This window comes from Oryx dammah, unplaced genomic scaffold (assembly GCF_014754425.2).
Source record: "Oryx dammah isolate SB20612 unplaced genomic scaffold, SCBI_Odam_1.1 HiC_scaffold_28, whole genome shotgun sequence".
Classification (NCBI taxonomy): Eukaryota; Metazoa; Chordata; class Mammalia; order Artiodactyla; family Bovidae; genus Oryx; species Oryx dammah.
In genome coordinates, this window is record NW_024070212.1 from 117,808,267 (window position 1) to 117,827,361 (window position 19,095).

General features: G+C 54.7%; 1 protein-coding gene across 1 annotated transcript in view; it reads left to right on the forward strand.

Moving 5' to 3' along the window:
- Positions 1-19,095, forward strand: part of SNED1 (sushi, nidogen and EGF like domains 1) — a 77,777-nt gene that overhangs the window by 26,521 nt on the left and 32,161 nt on the right. Inside the window, exons 2-12 of the mRNA XM_040232022.1 lie at positions 5,180-5,467; positions 7,563-7,703; positions 8,298-8,460; positions 10,570-10,695; positions 10,935-11,048; positions 12,231-12,344; positions 12,486-12,599; positions 17,735-17,860; positions 18,021-18,125; positions 18,260-18,373; positions 18,855-18,971. Of these exons, the coding sequence (XP_040087956.1) occupies positions 5,180-5,467; positions 7,563-7,703; positions 8,298-8,460; positions 10,570-10,695; positions 10,935-11,048; positions 12,231-12,344; positions 12,486-12,599; positions 17,735-17,860; positions 18,021-18,125; positions 18,260-18,373; positions 18,855-18,971 (1,522 nt within the window). The remainder of the gene's footprint in view (positions 1-5,179; positions 5,468-7,562; positions 7,704-8,297; positions 8,461-10,569; positions 10,696-10,934; positions 11,049-12,230; positions 12,345-12,485; positions 12,600-17,734; positions 17,861-18,020; positions 18,126-18,259; positions 18,374-18,854; positions 18,972-19,095) is intronic.

Consider the following 19,095-nt stretch of genomic DNA (forward strand, 5'->3'; position numbering starts at 1 on the left):
GGCCACACTCTGCGTGTCGTCGCAGCCGCCCACACACACATTAAGGATTGTTATGTCTTCTTGGAGAACTGACCCTTTCATCATCATGGAATGCCATTCTTTATCCTTCATAACTATGCTTGCTTTGAAGTCAGATCTGTTTGGGATAAATATAGCAACTCTTGTTTTCTGTTGACCAGTGTTAGCATGATATAACTTTCCCCAATCATTTCCCTTTCATCTATATGGGTCTTCATATTTAAAGTGTTTCTTGTAGGCAACTTATGGTTAGGTCTTGTGTCTTGGTCCGCTCTGGCAATCTGTCTTTTCACCGGTACTTTTTGACTATTGATGTTCGAAGTGATCACAGATATGGTTAGCTTAATATCTACCACGTCTGTTACTATTTTCTATTTGTTACCTTGGTTCTTTGTTCCTACTTTGTTTTCCACTCTGTCTGGCTTTTGTGTGTGAGTGTTTCTAATTGAATGATTGACCTACAACAGTGTTCTTTCCATATGCAACATGGTGATTCACTATTTCTGTACATTACACAATGATCGCCACTGTACGTCTACTTACCGTCTGTCACCACACCAAGTTATCACACAATCGCTGACTGTGTGCCCCACGCTATGCATCTCATCTCTGTGACACGGTACTTTGTAGTGGAGATCTGCACCTCCTCGTAGCCCCCCTCACCTAAGCCACTCATTGTCCCGCCACGCCTCCCCTCTGTAACCGCCACGCCTCCCCTCTGTCCCACCACGCCTCCCCTCTGCAGCCTCCTGTTTGTTCTCCACAAGTCTGATCATTTAGGGTTGTTCATTTGCTTCTTTTTTAAGTTCCACATACAAGTGAGATCATACAATACTGTCTTCTAGATCTGACTTAATACCCACTAAGTCCATCCATGCTATAACAAATGGCACAGCTCCGTGCTTTCTTATGGCTCAGTAATGTTCAATTACATGTGCATCTACTTTTTCTTTGTCCATTCATCTATTAGTGTCAGTTTGCTTCCATATCTTGTCTATTGTAAATACTGCTGCTGTGAACATAGAGTGCATTTATCTTCAAATTAGTGTTTTTGTTTTCTTTGGGAAAATACCCCAAAGTGTAATTGCTGGATTACACGGTAATTCTATTTTTAATTTTATGAGTAACCTCCACACTGTTCTTCATACTAGCTGCATCAATTTAAGTTCCCAGCAGCAGTACACATGGGTTCCTTTTCTCCACATCCTCACCAAAATACTTTATGTGTTTTTGACAATAGTCATTCTGACAGGTGTGAGGTGATATCTCATTTTGGTTTTCTTTATCAGTGAAGTTGAGCATCTTTTCATGTGTCTACTGGTCATTGGTATATCTTCTTTAAAAAATATCTATGCAAGTCCTCTGCCCATTTTTTAAATCTGGTTTTGTTTTTTGTTTGATTGTTTTCAACACTGAGTTACGAGGTCTTTGTATATTTAGGATATTAACCCCCTTGTTGGATGTACAACTTGCAAGTATCTTCTCCCATTCAGTAGGCTGCCTTTTCATCTTGCTGTTATTTTCCTTTGCTGTGCAAAAGCTTTTTAGTTTAAGTCCCATTTGTTTATTTTGGCTTTTGTTTCCCTTACCTGGGAAGGCAGAGTCCGAAAAGAATCGCTGATACTGATGTCAGAGAGTATGCTGCCTATGTTTTCTTCTAGGAGTTTTGCGGCTTCAGGTCCTGCATTTAAATTTCCACTTATTTCAAGCTTATTTCCATGTGTGATGAGAAATTTTCACTCATTTCGAGCTTATTTCCACGTGTGGTGTGAGAAAGTGGTCCAGCCTGAGTCATCTGCATGTAGCTGTCTAGTTTTCCCAGCATCACTCACTGAAGAAGCTGTCTCTCCCCTATATTTTGCCTCCTCTGCTGTGGATTAATTGGCCCTGTGTGTGTGAATTTTTCTGTGGGCTCCCCATTCTACCCCACTGATCTAAGTGTCTGCTTTTGTGCCAGTACCATCCTCTTTGATTTCTGTAGCTTTGCAGTGTAGTTTGAAATCAGGGTGTTTGAAACCTAGAGCTTTGTTCTTTCCAAGATTGTTTTGGAGAGTCACAGTCCTTTGTGTTTCCATACAAATTTTAGAACTATGGGATCTGGTTCTGTGAGGTTCGCCGTTGCTGTTTTGATGGGAACTGCACTGAATATGTAGATTCCCTTGGGTCATGTAGTTGTTGTAACAATATTAATCCTTCCAGTCCATAAGCGCAGTATGCCTTTCCATTTGTTTGTGTTGTCTTTAGTTTCTTTCATGTCTTATAGTTTTCAGCGTACAAATCTTTCACTTCCTTGGTTACATTTATTCCTGCCTATTTTGTTCTTTTTGATGCAACTATAAAGGGGACTGTTTTCTTAATTTCTCTTTCTGATAGCTCATCGTCAGTGCATAGAAACACAGCAGGTTTCTGTATATTAATTTTGTAACTCCATCTTTATTGAGTTACTTATTAGTTCTAATTGTGTGGGTGGCACCCTGAGGATTTTCTAATATATAGAATCATGTCGTCTGGAAACACTGACAGTTTTACTTCTTCCTTTCCAATCAGAATTCCTTTTATTTCTTTTTCTTGTCTGATTGCTATGGCTAAGCCCCTCAAATACTGTATTGAATAATAAGAGGGGAGTGGCACTCCCTGTCCTGAATTTTGTCAAAAGCATTTTCTGCATCCATTGAGATGGTCATATGGTTTTTATTCCTCAGTTTGCTCATGTGATGTATCACACTGTGCTGTGTGCAGACTCTGAGCCGTTAGGTTTTGCTTTGCTTACACAGGCTGCCAAGACTTTAGAGCCACCTCAACCTAATGACTTCCTTGTTTAATCACTTTAAGACAACTGATCCCAGTATATGTTCAAATAACACTGCAGTACTTCTCAGGGAGTGTGAATGCCTTTGTAACAACAAAACAGTACTAATCATTCCCCTCCTTTGTATCATTGCTGTCATACCTTTTACATATTATATGACTGAACACATTATTGGTATTATTATTTTAGACAAACTGTTGTCTGTCAGATCAATTAAGAGTAAGTTTTAATTTTACCTTCATTACTTTATTTCTTCTTTATTAAATATATTATTTGAAAATATTTTTCTGTTTTGTGGGTGGCCTTTTTACTCTGCTGATAGTACCTTTTGATGCACAAAATGTTTTTAATTTTGATGAATTCCAGTTTGTCTATTTTTTCTTTTGTTGCCTGTGCCTTTTGGGTCATTGCCAAAGCCAACATCATGAAGCTTTTGCCCTACATTTTCTTAACGAGTTTTATATTTTTAGCTCGTATATTTGGACCCTTGATCCATGTCAGGTAATTTTGTAATGGTGTTAGGGAGCAATCTAACTTCATTCTTTTCCATAAGAATATCCAGTTTTCCCAGTACTGTTTGTTGGAAAGACCGTCTTTTCTCCATCAGATGGTCTTAGCACCCCTGTTGAGAATCACATGGCCAGGTACATGAGGCTCCCCTCTGGGCTCTCTGTGCCGGCCCCCTGACCGTGCACGAGAGGCTCTCTGGGCTCTCTGTGCCGCCCCCCTGACCGTGCACGAGAGGCTCTCTGTGCCGCCCCCCTGACCATGTACGTGAGGATCCTCTCTGGGCTCTCTGTGCCACCCCCCTGACTGTGCACGTGCGGCTCCATTCTCAGCCCTCGGTGCCGCCCCCCTGATCTGTCTGCCTGTCTTCACGCCACTGCCACACTGGTTTGATTACTGTAGCTTTGCAGTCAGTCTTGAAATCAGAAAGTGTAACCCTGCAATGTTGGTGTTCTTTTTCAAGATTATTTTGGGTAGTCTCTTGATGAAATTTAAAACTTGCCTTTTATTTCTCTGAATATAGTAAAGTTTGCTATTATAGAGTCTCTGGTAATTCCAGTGTCTGCTGTTTCTCCTCCTTCTGCTTATTCCTATTAGCTGTGTCTCACTTCCTTGCATGCCTGATCTTCGACTGTGTCCTGGAGTTTGTATTTGGGCAGATATTTACAGGAGTAACTCAAGGCCTCAGATGATGCCATCTTCTTAAAGGCAGAGTTTTTCTTTACTCCTGCCAAGAACCTGGTTCCCTGTGAGAGGCCGCCTTAAGCTAAGCCCCGGGCTTGCAGTGCCTGGATGGCCCAGGTGAAGGGACGGTGGAGTGAGTGCCTCCATGGGGACCATCCACTCTGGGCTCACCCAGATCATGACGGGGGCCTTAGAGGCCCCAGCCTCATGCAGGGTTAGCAGACGCCTCGCCTCGAGCTGGCTCTGCGGTTTGGCGCGTTTCTCTTTCCCTCCACGAGGCTGCAGAACTTCAGGCATGGCTTGCATCTGCTGCTTCTACAGCTGCAGCTGCACTCACCTCAAATACCGGGCTCACCTCCAGCCTCCTCTTGTCCCAAAACTGGAATTGAAACACGTTCCCTTGTTCACTCTTTCTTGCCTTTCCGAGGTGTATTTATTAGCATTTTTGGTTGATGTGGGTTGCAGAGCTTGCCCTCGTCCCAAGGGTTGTTTCTAAAGGCACAGTTCTGACCTAAGTTTTCCAGGACAGGTCGTGCGGGTGGACAGCATACTCTGCGGTCATTAATTTACTCATCTTGCCCAGCCCAGCCTGTGAGGCCAGTTCAGTATTCACACCGTCCTACAGGTCAAAAGCCAGAGCATGGAGAGGCAAGGCTAACCTGCCTGCTGGCTGCACAGCTGGAGAATGTGGGGTTAGCACTGGACCCTCTTGTGTCTGAGCACAAAGATGCCGCTCCACCTCCTGTGTCCACCGTGAGGACTCCTGAGCACAGCCGTCCCCGTCTGGCCATTAAGGCCCTCCCACCCCCTGGCCTCCTCGCCTCTGCAGACCTGCTCAGAGTCTGCCCTGCCCTTTTGAAGCCCCTGTCCACAATGGGACCAAGGAGCTAGGGCCACTGGGCAGGTCTGAGCCCCCCACCCTCCCAAAGCCAGGGCACAGGCTGGAGGCTCCCCACCCCGCACTGACAGCCCCAGGCAGGGCACCATCGGCAGCAAACAGGTCAGAGCCTGCACCCAAGGAGGGGATGGAGCAGGCCCGGGGCCCCCGGTCAGGAGCCAGGAACTCTCTCCATCCTAGAAATGCCCACTCAAGGCTGGCTCAGCCTCAGCGGGTGCCCGGTAGCTGAGGCTTGGGCCCCCTCTCGCTTTCTGCCCCAACAGGTGAACAACAACGGGATCATCTCCTTCCTGAAGGAGGTTTCTCAGTTCACCCCCGTGGCCTTCCCCATCGCCAAGGACCGCTGCGTGGTAGCGGCCTTCTGGGCGGACGTGGACAACCGCCGCGCAGGGGACGTGTACTTCCGGGAGGCCACGGACGCGGCCACGCTGCGGAGAGCCACGGCGGACGTCAGGCGCTACTTCCCCGAGCTCCCGGGCTTCTCCGCCACCTGGGTATTCATAGCCACTTGGTACCGCGTGACCTTCTTCGGAGGCAGCGCATCTTCCCCCGTGAGTGTTCCATCCTGAGGGGGGAGGACATCCCTCTGGGGCCCAGGGTCTCCCTGCAGGCCCCTGCCTTGCTGGGCTGGGCCGGATGTCATCCCCTTGCCATGCCCAGAGGGGAGAGTGGGGCTCAGGGACAGAAGCCACTTGCCCAGGTCACAGGGCCAGGCTGGACGGCAGAGCCGGGACCTTCCCGGCCTCCTGGAAACCACCCGCGTCCAGGAAAAGGCCCAGTGCCCCGACTCGGCAGCTCACATACCCGGGAGGCAGACGGTCTGTGGGGGGTTTTAACAGGAGCATGATGGCGATTCAGGAAATGTGCGCTCTTTCTGTAAACATTACTACAAAAGAAATTTCACACGAGTGAACTTCTGTTTACAAATGGCCCATTAACATTTCTATACTTCCTTTGTTTCTTATCACTAGTTTGTAAGAAAAACGTCTTTTTAACAAAAAGTAAAGGAAAAGAATCCACAACCCCGCCAGCAGGGCAGAACCATTCAGTGCGTGCTGTTGCGTACAGACCCGCACGACAGAGTAAACGGAGCCGCCGGAGTCTGCCGCCCCGTGAGCGCCCCCTGCGGGCACTCCGCATGCTGTGTTCTTGTGCGTGTTTGGTTATAGTTTCAGTCCGCCGAGTCATTTCACATATTACCTCTCCGCCTGGGAGGAAGGAGGCACCCAGGGTCCCTCCTGAGCAGACGTTCTCCTCTTTGCAAACCCAGTCTGTTCCAAAATGCTTGTCTTGTGGACAGGGGCCCGAGACTCTGGGCTTCTGGGAGCTGGGAGACAGGAAGCCCTCCTCCCCAGGGGAGCAGGTGGGCCCACAGAAAGTGACAGTCTGGCTTCAGGCGCGGCCTCGTCGTCCTCAGACGCCTGGACCTGCCAGCCTGCAGAGCCCCTCCACCGGTCTCACCAGCCGCGGTCCTGCCCCCCAGACCTCCCCCCACGCCGGGGAGCAGCCGGCCCGTCTCCTCCCTGACTTCCAAGGCCTAAGTCTGCCTTCCTGAAGGCGAGCGCTCGGTCTCCATGTCACTTTTCACCGTGGGGCTCCCCGCGTGCGTGCCCCCCAGCGTGGCGGCACCTGCCCTCAGGTGTCCCCCAAGGGTGCTGCGCAGCCCCCAGTGGGTCGTGAAGGCAGATCCTGCACCCGTCGCTAGAAGGGAAATGGCTGCCCGCAGAAATCTAATCTCTGCTAAAAATGTGCCCAGTCACGCTCGCGAAAGCCACAGGCCGGTGAAATGCCACAGCCCTGCACCCGGCCACACACACTACTAGTCCTTGCCTGCCACCCAGACAGCGTTTTTCAGCTTTACACCTCATTGATTTCTAGCAATGGTGACTCATCGGCTACTTGCATTCTATTGTGATGTTTCTGTTCATACCCTTAGCCAGTTTTTCTGTCATGGTTTTGTTCTTTTTCTTATTGATTCAAGGAAGTTCTAGTTGAATTAAAGACGCCACCAGTGTGTCTGCCATATGTATTGTAAAAACATTTTTCACTTCACTGTTTGTCATTTGGTTTGGCCTTATGACACTTTTTTGGAGTCAAATGTATAAATCTCCTTTTTGCTTCTTGCAGTTAACAAATGTCAGGCTTAGAAGTCCTTTCCCGAGATGCTCTATGTATTTGCCTATATTTTCTCCCAGGGGTGCCAATGGTTTCATTTAAAACCTTACTTGATTTGGGATTTATTTTCCTAAGCTAAGTGATGTAAAGCTCTGATTTAATTATTTCTCAGTGTTTCCTATTATTTGTCCCGCAATCTTTTCTTAAACAGTTTCACCCTTTGCCCAATCTGAAATAGAACCTCTTATGTGTATTTTCATGGAGAAGGATTCCATGAAAATCAAGAAACTTAATAATTAAAACTGCTTTTCCTTGTTTCCCCTTTTTTCTTTTTACATTTTTGCTCATTCCACACGCGGTGGTTTGTAGGTTTGGTCAAGCAGGCACAAGCCCTCAGTGCCCCCAGGCCCGCAGGCACAGGGCCTGCTCCGGGCGTGAGTGAGCTTCAGGCCCTCAGCAGGCGTCAGGCCGATGGGGGCGAGGTCTTGGGTGGGCCGGGGGCCCAGGCCCCGCTCAGGCCCCTCTTTGCAGGTCAACACGTTCCAGACGGTGCTCATCACGGACGGCACGCTCTCCTTCACCATCTTCAACTACGAGTCCATCACGTGGACCACGGGCACACACGCCAGCAGCGGGGGCGATGCCAGCGGCCTGGGGGGCATAGCGGCCCAGGTAGGGGCCCTGCTCCCCACCGCCAGGGCTATCGCGAGCTGGAGAGGCAGGTAGATGCCCCTCCCCGCACACACACCCAGGGCAGAGCCTCTCACGACCCGAGGCACTTGTCCTGGCCCACACAGCCAGCCTGACAGCACTAGCTGCCGCTGAGACAGAGCTCTGTGTGCCCCGCGGCTCCAGGGTGGCCTGGCCAACGGACCTGGTCTGAGGGTCGGGGGCCAGCAGAAAATCCCAGGCGTGGAGGGAAGTCAAGTGCAACCCGCCAGGGTCTGGGAGCTCCGCCCTCTCCTCCCGGCTCCCTACTTTCTTCTAAGATCACACTGGCCCCTGGCCCCAGGGGAGGCCCAGAAGCCCGGGAGTGAGCAGGAAGGGGCGGGGCCGGGGGGCGGGGGCTGCCAGGACCGGACAGGGTCAGCACGGGAGGAACCGCAGGTTAGGGTGGGGCCGGCTGGGAGGCAGGGAGGCGCGGACATGCCTGACCCTGTAGCGCTCCCAGCTCGAGGCCACAGCGCGGGAGGCGGGCCTTGGGAGCTTTGGGGAGACCTGCAGACCCAGCCCGCCCCCGCCCTCCTTCTCCAAACCCGCCCGCAGGCCGGCTTCAACGCGGGAGACGGGCGGCGCTACTTCAGCATCCCCGGCTCGCGCACGGCGGACATGGCGGAGGTGGAGACCACTACCAACGTGGGCGTGCCCGGGCGCTGGGCGTTCAGAATCGATGATGCCCAGGTGCGCGTGGGGGGCTGCGGCCATACAAGTAAGAGGATGGAGCGAGCGTTGGGGTGGCTGGCGGGGCGGGGCCTGGGGAGGGCTGGTAGGGAGAGGAGGGGCGCCCCAGGCGCCGCCCTAGGAATGCGTGACTCCGGCCACCTCGGTTCCCCGCGCCCGGGCTCACCCCTGAGCCTGTCACCCCCGGGAGACTTCCTGCCCCTGCCGTGGGGTGGGGGAGGTTTGCTGGAGACCTCGGTTGGCGGTGTAAACGGGAGGCGTGGCGGTAAAGTCCCCCCAGGGCGTCCTGAGCGCCTTGCGCGGACGCCTGTGTCCTCGGGAACCCTGGGAGCGGTCCTTTTCCCACCCAGTTCCCAGCCTTGCTTCTTGGTGGGACTTGGTGCTGGGCGGGTCCCCGGACGGAACTCAGAGCAGACGGGAGCAGGGTCCACCCCAGGGTCGAGCTCGTGGCCAGTGGAAACAGCGGGACTGACCACGGAAGTGTGTGTTTCCGCCACACACCTCCCCCGAACCGTGTGGCCCTGAGTTGCAGACCCTCCTGCAAACCTACTTATAAACGGCAAGGGCGGGGCGGGGCGGGGCTCAGACGACTGGTTCAGCCCCTCCAGCATCCATGGAGGGCTGCTGATCACTGTCCCCGCCAAGCCTGGGGCCGGTGAGCCAGGTGCTCGGACCCCCGCCCCCCCCCGCAAAGACCACCTCCCACTCCCATGGGGACCAAGGGCACAGAGAGGGGCTGCTTCTCCTGAACGCTGTGCTAAAGACGCACCCTAGCACAGAGCAGCCCCAGACCCGCCATGGGGGCAGGAGAGCACCCGGGGTGGGGCTGGGAGGGGGGCAGGCGCGCACACACGGTTGTAGGGGCTGGGGGCAGGGGCAGGCGCGCGCACCCGGGGGAGGGGGCGGGGGGGGCAGGCGCACACACCTCGGGGGTCGCTGGTTGGGAGGCAGGCTCTGACCCTGAGGAGTGGGGTCCTCAGAAGAGGGTCCATTCAGTCCGGGGACCCTGTTCCCATGTGGAGATGCTTCCCCCCGCCCCCCCCTCCCTTCCCAGGCCTCTGTGGGCAGCAGATGGGGGGGCCATTGCTGGGCCCCGAAACTCACAGGCGCAGAGGCCCCAGGAGTGCAGTGCCGTCAGGGTGGGGTGCAGGGGACCAGTCCCCTGGGGTTCCCAGCACACCTCAGGCCCAGAAGATGAAGCCTGTACCCATCAGTTGGGGTCGCCAAGAAGGGAGGGTGGTCCACCCCTGAGAGGCGGGGCATCCACCCCCGAGGAGGCGGGGCACCCACCCCTGAGAGGCGGGGCATCCACCCCCGAGGAGGCGGGGCACCCACCCCCCGAGGAGGCGGGGCATCCACCCCCGAGAGGCGGGGCACCCACCCCTGAGAGGCGGGGCATCCACCCCTGAGAGGCGGGGCATCCACCCCCGAGGAGGCGGGGCATCCACCCCGAGGAGGCGGGGCGTCCACCACAGAGGCCGGGCATCCACCCCCGAGGAAGCCGGGCATCCACCACTGAGGAGGCGGGGCACCCACACGGCAGAAGGACCGGCCCAGAATTGGCTCAGGCAGCCAGCCAGCAACTGCCACAGGGCAGCCGAGCCCCTTGGCCTGAGTGCCCGGGCGGCTGGAGAATGGCCAGCGGGGAGGGGCGGGCCTCGGAGACACCCACAGCCTCGGCGGCTCTCGGGACCAGAGGGCCCTTCCAGGAACGTCCCCCTGTCTCTGGACGCCAGCTCTCCCTAGGGCTCTCCTAGTATTGGGAGAGCAGAAACCCTGGGACACTCCTGTACCTGCCCATGTGTGCGTGGGTTTCTTTTTGTTTTTGTTTTGGCCTAGCTATGCAGCTTGCAGAATCTTAGTTCTCTGACTAGGGACTGAACCTGCGCCCCAGCAGTGAAAGCTCAGGGTGCTGGCACCTGCACCGCCAGGGAGGCCCCCGAGGGTGCCTAGTAGTGGTGGGTTTTTGTGCCTCGCTCCTGCAGAGCGTGGGGGCCCCCAAGCTGAGCTCTGCCGGCTGCCTGTCCCCCAGGCCAGGGAAACCGTGGGTGCTCTCTAGGCCGCTGTGGACGGCGCAGCACCTCCCCCAGGAGGGGCCCCGGGCGGGGCTGACGCTCCGCCCTCCGTGTGTCCGCAGCCTCCGTGTGCCAGGCCCTGCGTCCGTGCCTCAACGGCGGCCAGTGCATCGATGACTGCGTCACGGGCAGCCCCTCCTACACCTGCTCCTGCCGCTCCGGCTTCACGGGCAGGACATGCCACCTGGGTGAGCTTCTGCAGGGCCCCCCAGACCGTGGAGGGAACCCCACCCCCCCACCACCACCCCGCCCCAGAGAGACCACAACCTGCGACCCCGGGTGTCCATCCCCGTGTTCTGGGGGTCGTGCACGGATACCATGGGGAAGCCAGACACAGCAGCTCCACAGCTGTGAGCACCGCCAGCCTTTGCCGGCCCGGTCCTCCCAGGCGTCCCTCCACTGAGGCTCCAGCCGCCCCGTTTTCCAGATGTGAACGAGTGCGCTTCCCACCCATGTCAGAACGGCGGGACCTGCACACACGGCGTCAACAGCTTCAGCTGCCAGTGCCCTGCCGGCTTCAGGGGACCCACCTGTGAGACAGGTAAGAGAAACCCACCCGGTCCCACGCACCAGGGGCCACAGGGCGCCCGGAACGGTCCTGCCAGACCTGGGGGGGCAGGGCCATCAGGTCAGCATGCTGCAGGGGGCCTTGCCCCAAATGCAGGTGGCCGGAGAAGGGGGGAGGGGGGTGCAGGAGCCCAGAGTCCAGAGGAGGGGCCCCGGGGTGCAGCACTCAGCCCTGTGAGGCCTGGGAACAGGGCAGGGCCTGCTTCCAGACCCTCACTCTAGGACCTGTGCCCCCAAGCCCTCAACCCCAGGGCCTCCTGGCAGCGAGTCTGGTTCTCCACGGCCCAGCCATGGGTTGAGGTCTTTCTCAAGAGCCTCCTGTTGCTCCCAAGCTGCAGCCCGCACTGCGGTTTGCTGAGCGATGGTGCACACCCCCCGTTTCACCACGGGAGGCTGCTAGGGGAGCCCAAGAGATGACGGAGCCCTTAAGATCAGAGCGTGGCGGCCCCTGACCCCCATCGGCTCAGCCAGAGACACTTCCCCCAGACCTTCAAGGATGTGAACTGTTATTCAGAAACACAACACTGTTAAACGGGTACAGGTAACACCCTCACCAGTGTCTCAACTAGAAAAACATTCCTAACGGAGACTTAGGGCCACAGGGCATGTTTCCAAGTCTCTGAGTCTGGTGTGCAGACACGTATCCAGGCCAGCAGGCCCCTGGGGAACTTGGGGCAGCGCCGGCAGCCCTCAGCCTTGGCCTCTCTGTGGCCAGCACAGCAACACCCGCAGCAGCGGCCCTGCCCCCCAACAAGGCTCCCTGGTCTCCGGACCCGCCTCGGCATCCAGAGTCCATGCCAGCAGGGGCACCGGGCAGCGTCCAGCAGGGACGTGGGCGCTGGCTGCCTCAAGTCTGCCCACCCCCACCCGCGCCCATCCCTGCTCTGGTGGGGTCAGGGTCCCAGAGACAGGGATGCCCCAGGAGGCTGGGAGTTGGGCCCCTTCACCCCCGTGCTCCTGCCACCTGCTGGGGTAAACCCAGTTCAGACGAGCATTCAATGCCAGTGGCCGGGGACGGCCCTGGACTCCAGGGCCCGCTGCCCCATGGAGATGGCCAGGTCCACCCACATGTAGCCCGAGGTGCAGGGTGGGGCTCAGAGGGAAACCGGGCCGCACAGCCAGGAACCCCACGGCCTCGCACACTGTGTGCCCACAGCACAGTCTCCATGCGATGACAGAGAGTGTCAGAATGGCGGCTGGTGCCAGGCGGAGGGCAGCGCCGCGGCGTGCGTGTGCCTGGCCGGCTACACAGGGGCGGCCTGCGAGACAGGTGAGCGTGCCCTCAGCCAGCGGTGGGGTGAGGTGGGGTGAGGGGATGCGGGGGGGGTGGGTGGGCAGGGTGCCAGTGGGGGAGGGTGCGGGGTGGTCAGAGGCTGGCATGGAGCCGAGCGCCCACCTCTGCCACCCGCAGACGTGGACGAGTGCAGCTCTGACCCCTGCCTGAACGGAGGCTCGTGTGTCGACCTGGTGGGGAATTTCACCTGCCTGTGTGCGGAACCCTTCGAGGGACCTCGCTGTGAGACAGGTAATGGCCGTGTCGCAGCTCCCTGTGGGTGACGGCGGTCAGCTGCCCCCTCTTCCTCTGGGGGTGCGCTCTGGTCTGGGCTCTGCTGTCCAAGTGCTGGATGAGGCCCAGGGAGTCTGCTCCCCTCTCTGAGGCGGATGGCCACGCTCCCCAGGCCCCACCCCCTCAGCAGATTCTTGCCTGTTTATTGCCCCTTCTTCCTGCCCCAGAGCCCTCGCCGTGCAAGGAAACAAACTTTGGGCTGATCTCTACCACACGTGATGAAGTCTGCTTATTTCTGTTCTATTGCATGTTGTTTTAAATGCTGGTTGCTCCTTGGAAGAAAAACTATGACAAACCTAGACAGCATATTAAAAGCAGAGACATTACTTTACCAACAAAAGTCTGTATAGTAAAAGCTATGGTTTTCCCAGTAGTCATGTATGGATGTGAGAGTTGGACTGTAAAGAAAGCTGAGTGCCAAAGAATTGATGCTTTTGAATTATGATGCTGGAGAAGACTCTTGAGTCCCTTGGACAGCAAGAAGATCCAACCAGTCAATTCTAAAGTCAATTCTGATCAGTCCTGAATATTCACTGGAAGGACTGATGCCAAAGCTGAATCTCCAATACTTTGGCCACCGGATGTGAAGAGCCAACTCGGAAAAGACCCTGATGCTGGGAAAGATTGAAGGCAGGAGAAGAGGATGACAGAGGATGAGATGGTTGGACAGCATCACTGATTCAAAGAACCTGAGTCTGAGCAAACTCTAGGAAATAGTGAAGGACAGGGAAGTCTGGCGTGCTGTAGCCCATGCGGTCGCAAGGAGTCAGACATGACTAAGCAACTGAACAACAATAGGACTCAGTAGGTCAAGTAAAAGACCAACTAGATTTTATGACCCACAGAAAAAATTATGACTTTGGCATCTGACATCCCCTAACCTCCCAGGGCCTCCACCCCCGAGCCAACAACAGCTGTGCACCCATCTCCCCGGGGGTTGGGGGTGCTCAAGACAAACCCGTCAAAGTTACTTTGAGTCTACAAACTTAAGAAGGAAATGAGGTTTTGCCTACAAGTAAGATGCAGGTGGGCACTGTGCCCTCCACTGGCCTTTCTTCAGCAGGCCACACACAGGGCAGGCTGTGTCCCAAAGGGAGGGTGAGACTTCACAGCGCAGAGCATGGGCAGGTGGCAGCCCTGCCTGTGGCCTGAAAGCATCGTGCTGTCACAGGGCTGCCTCAACTGGCATCTGAGCATCAGCGTACGTAACTAAACTCGCATCAGAAAACAAAGTGATTTCAGAAGATTTTGCAAAGAAATCATGTTTTGTACAAAGAGTAATGCTAACAAAAGCGAACTGTAAGAAACAACCACTAACACGCCTACCCCCATACAAGCTCATGGGCCACGTTTCAAGGCACAGCAGCACGCTGGCCCAACCCGGAGATCATAAAAGAATGTTAAGCCTTCTCCTTCCGGCCAACAAGGATGGACCACTCTGGGACTCTCCCTGTCACTCTTAGCAAGAAAACCAGACCCAGACACAGGAAATAACTGTCCTCAGCCACTGGACAGCTGAAAGCCATGAACTTCATTCCTGAGAGAAGAGAAGGAAGCCGGGTGGAACCCACAGCTGCCCCAAGGCTGCGTCAGAGCCGTTGCCAGGCTGCCCTGTGGGTGGGGAGGGGGTTCCAGACTCCAGCCATTCCTCTGAGTCTCTGAGTCAAGGAGCAGAGATCCCAGTTCAGTGGCTGGAGTTTGTGCTGGTGCCACCGACAAGGACAGGGCTACTGGGAGGTGGAGGGGAGAGGAGAAAGCGGGAGATGAGCCCTGGACAGCTGCACTGAGGCCCCTTGAATCTGGGTGGGCTGAGAGCTGCTGGGCTGGGGAAGAACCACGGGGAGTGGTTAGTCAGTCACTGAAACTCAAGCCCACTCCTACCAGCCATATTGGAGCAAGCTCTTCATACCCAGGGCCAGTACTGAGTAGAGTGCCCAGTAGCATCACCTTAGTGGTGGGGATGAATGCATGCTGAGCTAATGGCAGGTCTGATCTGCCCCAAGAAAACTTAAAAGAAAGCTTGAAAGCACCAAATAGATCTGTTTAGTCAAAGCTATGGTTTTTCCAGTAGTCATGTATGGATGTAAGAGTTGGACCATAAAGAAGGCTGAGCACTAAAAAATTGATGCTTTTGAACTGTGGTGTTGGAGAAGACTCTTGAGAGCCCCTTGGACTGCAAGGAGATCCAACCAGTCAATCTTAAAGGAAATCAGTCCTGAATATTCACTGGCAGGACTGATGCTGAAGCTGAAACTCCAATACTTTGGCCACCTGATGTGAAGAACCGACTCGTTGGAAAAGACCCTGATCCTGGGAAAGATTGAAGGCAGGAAGAGAAGGGGACAACAGAGGATGAGATGGCTGGATGGCATCACCAACTCGATGGACATGAGTTTGATTAAGCTCTGGGAGTTGGTGATGGACAGGGAAGCCCGGCATGCTGCAGGCCATTGGTTTGCAAAGAGTCGGACACAACTGAGTGACTGAACTGAACTGAATTTAACCATATGTCAGAATAAAATCCTAAACTCTTTAGATGAATGTAACAGAATCCAGGACCCCAAAATACCCACCCAAAAGTTACCAGACATACAAAAGGTTGAGAGTATATGACTTACCACCAGAAGTAAAATAGATCAAAAGAAACAGTGGCCAGAGATGGCCAGAGAATTGGCAAATACAAGTGTTTGATCATCCATCATGAACATGTGTGTGCCACACGTTCAAGACTGTTGAGGGAAAAGACATAATGAGAAGTAGAAGATGTAAAAAAAGAAGTTTCTAGAGATGAAAAACATGATATCTGAATTAAAAAATAAAACCACTGGATGGTGCTCACAGCAGGTTAGACGCTGCAGAAGGAAAGGTCAATGACCTTGAAGAGAGAAGTGGAAACAGTTTGACAAGCAGCCCAGAGAGGAGGAGACGGAAGGGCAGCAGTGAGGCGGGGCCTGTGTAGGGACACTGTGTGCCCAGCAGGTGTGGCCCTGCTGTCCCTGCAGGAGGGGTGGTTTGAGGGGCTGCAGGAGGGGTGGTTTGAGGGGCTGCAGGAAGAGAGTGTGAGAAAGCAGTGGCCAAACAGTTTCTAAGACTGATGAAAATGAAAACCCAAAATTCAAGAAAAACATGAAAGCCATACAAAGTCCAACATAAATCAAATTGCTGAAAATCACTACATGAACCGAGGAGTCCAGATGCACCAGCTGGATTTAGAAAAGGCAGAGGAACCAGAGATCAAACTGCCAGCATCTGCTGGATCAGAGAAAAAGCAAGAGAGTTCCATGAAAACATCTACTTCTGCTTCACTGACTACACTAAAGCCTTTGACTGTGCGGATCACAACAAACTGGAAAATTCTTAAAAAGATGGGAATACCAGACCCCCTTACCTGCCTCCTGAGAAACCTGTATGCAGGTCAAGAAGCAAAAGTCAGAACCAAACATGGAACAACAGACTGGTTTAAAATTGGGAAAGGTGTGCATCAAGGCTGTATATTGTCACCCTGTTTATTTAACTTATATGCAGAGTACATCACATGAAATGCCGGACTGGATGAATCACAGACTGGAATCAAGATTGCTGGTAGAAATATCGATAATCTCAGATATGCAGATGATACCATCCTTATGGCAGAAAGCAAAGAGAAACTAAAGATCTTCTTGATGAAGGTGAAAGAGAAGAGTGAAACAGCTGGCTTAAAACAACATTCAAAAACTAAGATCATGGTCCCATCACTTCATGGCAAACAGATGGGGAAACAATGGAAACAGTGACATACTATTTTCTTGGGCTCCAAAGTCACTCCAGATGGTGATTGCAGCCATAAAATTAAAAGACACTTGCTCTTTGGAAGAAAAGCTGTGACAAACCTAGACAGCATATTTAAAAGCAGAGACATTACTTTATTGACAAAGGTCCACATAGTCAAAGCTATGGTTTTTCCAGTAGTCATGTATGGATGTGAGAGTTAGACAATAAAGAAAGCTGAGTACTGAAGAACTGATGCTTTTAAACTGTGATATTGGAAAAGACTCTTGAGAGTCCCTTGGACTGAAAGGAGATCAAACTAGTCAATCCTAGGTGGAATCAACCGTAAACATTCACTGGAAGGACTGATGCTGAAGCTGAAGTTCCACTACTTTGGCCATCTGATGTGAAGAGCTCACTCATCAGAAAAGACCCTGATGCTGGGAAAGATTGAAGGCAGGAGGAGAAGGGGATAACAGAGAAGGAGATGGTTGGATGGCATCACCAACTCAATAAACATGAGTTTGAGAAAGCTCCCGGAGATGGCGAAGAACGGGGAAGCCTGGCATGCTACAGTCTATGGGGTCACAAAGAGCCAGACCCAACTGAGAGCCTGAACAGCAGTGACAGAGAGAAGATATCAACAGCAGCCATAGAGAAAAGACACAGAGACATGAGAATGACAGCAGACTCCTCATCAGAGTCAGTGCAGGTTGGGCGACAGTGGGACAGCACCCTTAACGCCCTGAAAGAAATGAGGTGTGACGCCAGGGCTGTACACCCAGAAACACCATCTTTACACAAAGACGGTTTTCAGACGGCCTTTCAGCAGCTCCGAGGACACAAGCACGGGGACCAGCCAGGATGCAGGGACATGTGAAGCACTGCTGGCTGACCCAGCCTGACTGATATTCACAGAGACCCACATTCCCTCCAGGGCTGGCAGAGCCTTCACCGTGACAGACGACCCCACCGGCCATAAAACGAGGCTCAATAAACTGAAAAGGGCTGTGTTGTCTGACCGCAGCAAAATTAAACTAGAAATCAACAGGAGACAGATACCTGGAAAACCCCGAACATTTCAGTAACAGAAGTGCTTGACGAGCACTGCTTGGAGCCTCTGGCCTCAGCCAGGCCCTCGGTGCACCATCGGCCCCTCTGCACTCCAGCTGCTGCTTCTGCTCCAGAGAAGGGGTTCGGGGCTAAGGGCTGCTGGGGGCCAGTCTCCAGGCGGTTGGCACAAACAGCAGAGGTTAACACGCCTCCTCTCTGGCCCAAGGCCCTGTTAACCCACTCCCTGCCCAGGCCCTCTGCAAACCCTTGGGTGACCACTGCCTTCCTTGCAGGACACCACCCAGTGCCCGACGCCTGCCTCTCAGGCCCTTGCCAGAACGGAGGCACCTGTGTGGATGCAGACCAGGGCTACGTCTGCGAATGTCCTGAAGGCTTCATGGGCCTCAACTGCAGGGAGAGTGCGTGTGGGCCAGGCCGCCAGGGTGGGGTCCTGTGGGGTGTGCATGTGGACACCCATGGAGAGCATGGGAGTGGGGAGAGGGGCTGCACGGCCGGGTTTATGGGACAGTGGTCAGGAGGGCGCCCCATCCTGAGGCCCCTCCCCTCTGCCCGTGGCAGGAACCCCCAGCGGCTGCGAGTGCCGCAATGGTGGCAGGTGCCTGGGGGCCAATAGCACCCTCTGCCAGTGCCCACCGGGCTTCTTCGGGCTCCTCTGTGAGTTTGGTAAGTGCCCAGGGTTGGGGCAGGGGCACTGCCCTGAGAAGCCCTGAAACCGCAGCGAGCCCCGGGTGTGGGGGGCACCCCCGCCTGGTCACCCTAGGGCTCACATGGTCCCTGGGCCTCCCCGTCGTGTGCAGAGGTCACGGCCACGCCCTGCAACATGAACACGCAGTGTCCCAACGGCGGCTACTGCATGGAGTACGGCGGGAGCTACCTGTGCGTCTGCCACACCGACCACAACGTCAGCCACTGTGAGTGGGGCCTGCCTGGAAGCTGGCAGGGGAGGTGCTGGGAGGTCCTGGGTGCAGCAGGAGGAGGACCGCGAGGGGACCTGGGGGTGGACAGCCTGGCCACGCACCCTGCTCCGCCCGCTGCAGCCACGTGTGAGCGTCACCCAGTGCCTTCCAGCTCAGCTGCTGGGACGTGAACGCCTGACAAGCGCCCGCGGAGAAGCATGTCCGCCGGCGTACGTCAGTGCAGACACCGAGTGACTCGGGTAGCGAGTCGTCACGGGTGACAGTGGTGACGTGCTGTCGGGGCCCTGATACCGGGACTCTTGTGATCGCAGCTCAGTCCCAGCTCAGTCCCAGCTCACAGGAGAGCGAAGGCAAAATCTGGAAAATTCAAAAACGTGATAGAAGAGGTCCTAGGGGGGCCTCCGAGCCAGTGTGAGGACATAAGCCTGGCATCGGTTCTGCCAGGACGTCAGGATGACCGCCCTCTGCCCCACAGCACTGCCATCACCGTGTGACTCCGACCCCTGCTTCAACGGAGGGTCCTGTGACGCACACGAAGACTCCTACACGTGCGAGTGCCCGCGGGGCTTCCACGGCCGCCACTGTGAGAAAGGTGGGTGCGGCAGCTTACAGGGGGGCATCCCGGTGCCGCTATGAGAAAGGTGGGCATGGCAGCTTACAGGGGGGGCGTCCCGGTGCCGCTGTGAGAAAGGTGGGCATGGCAGCTTACAGGGGGG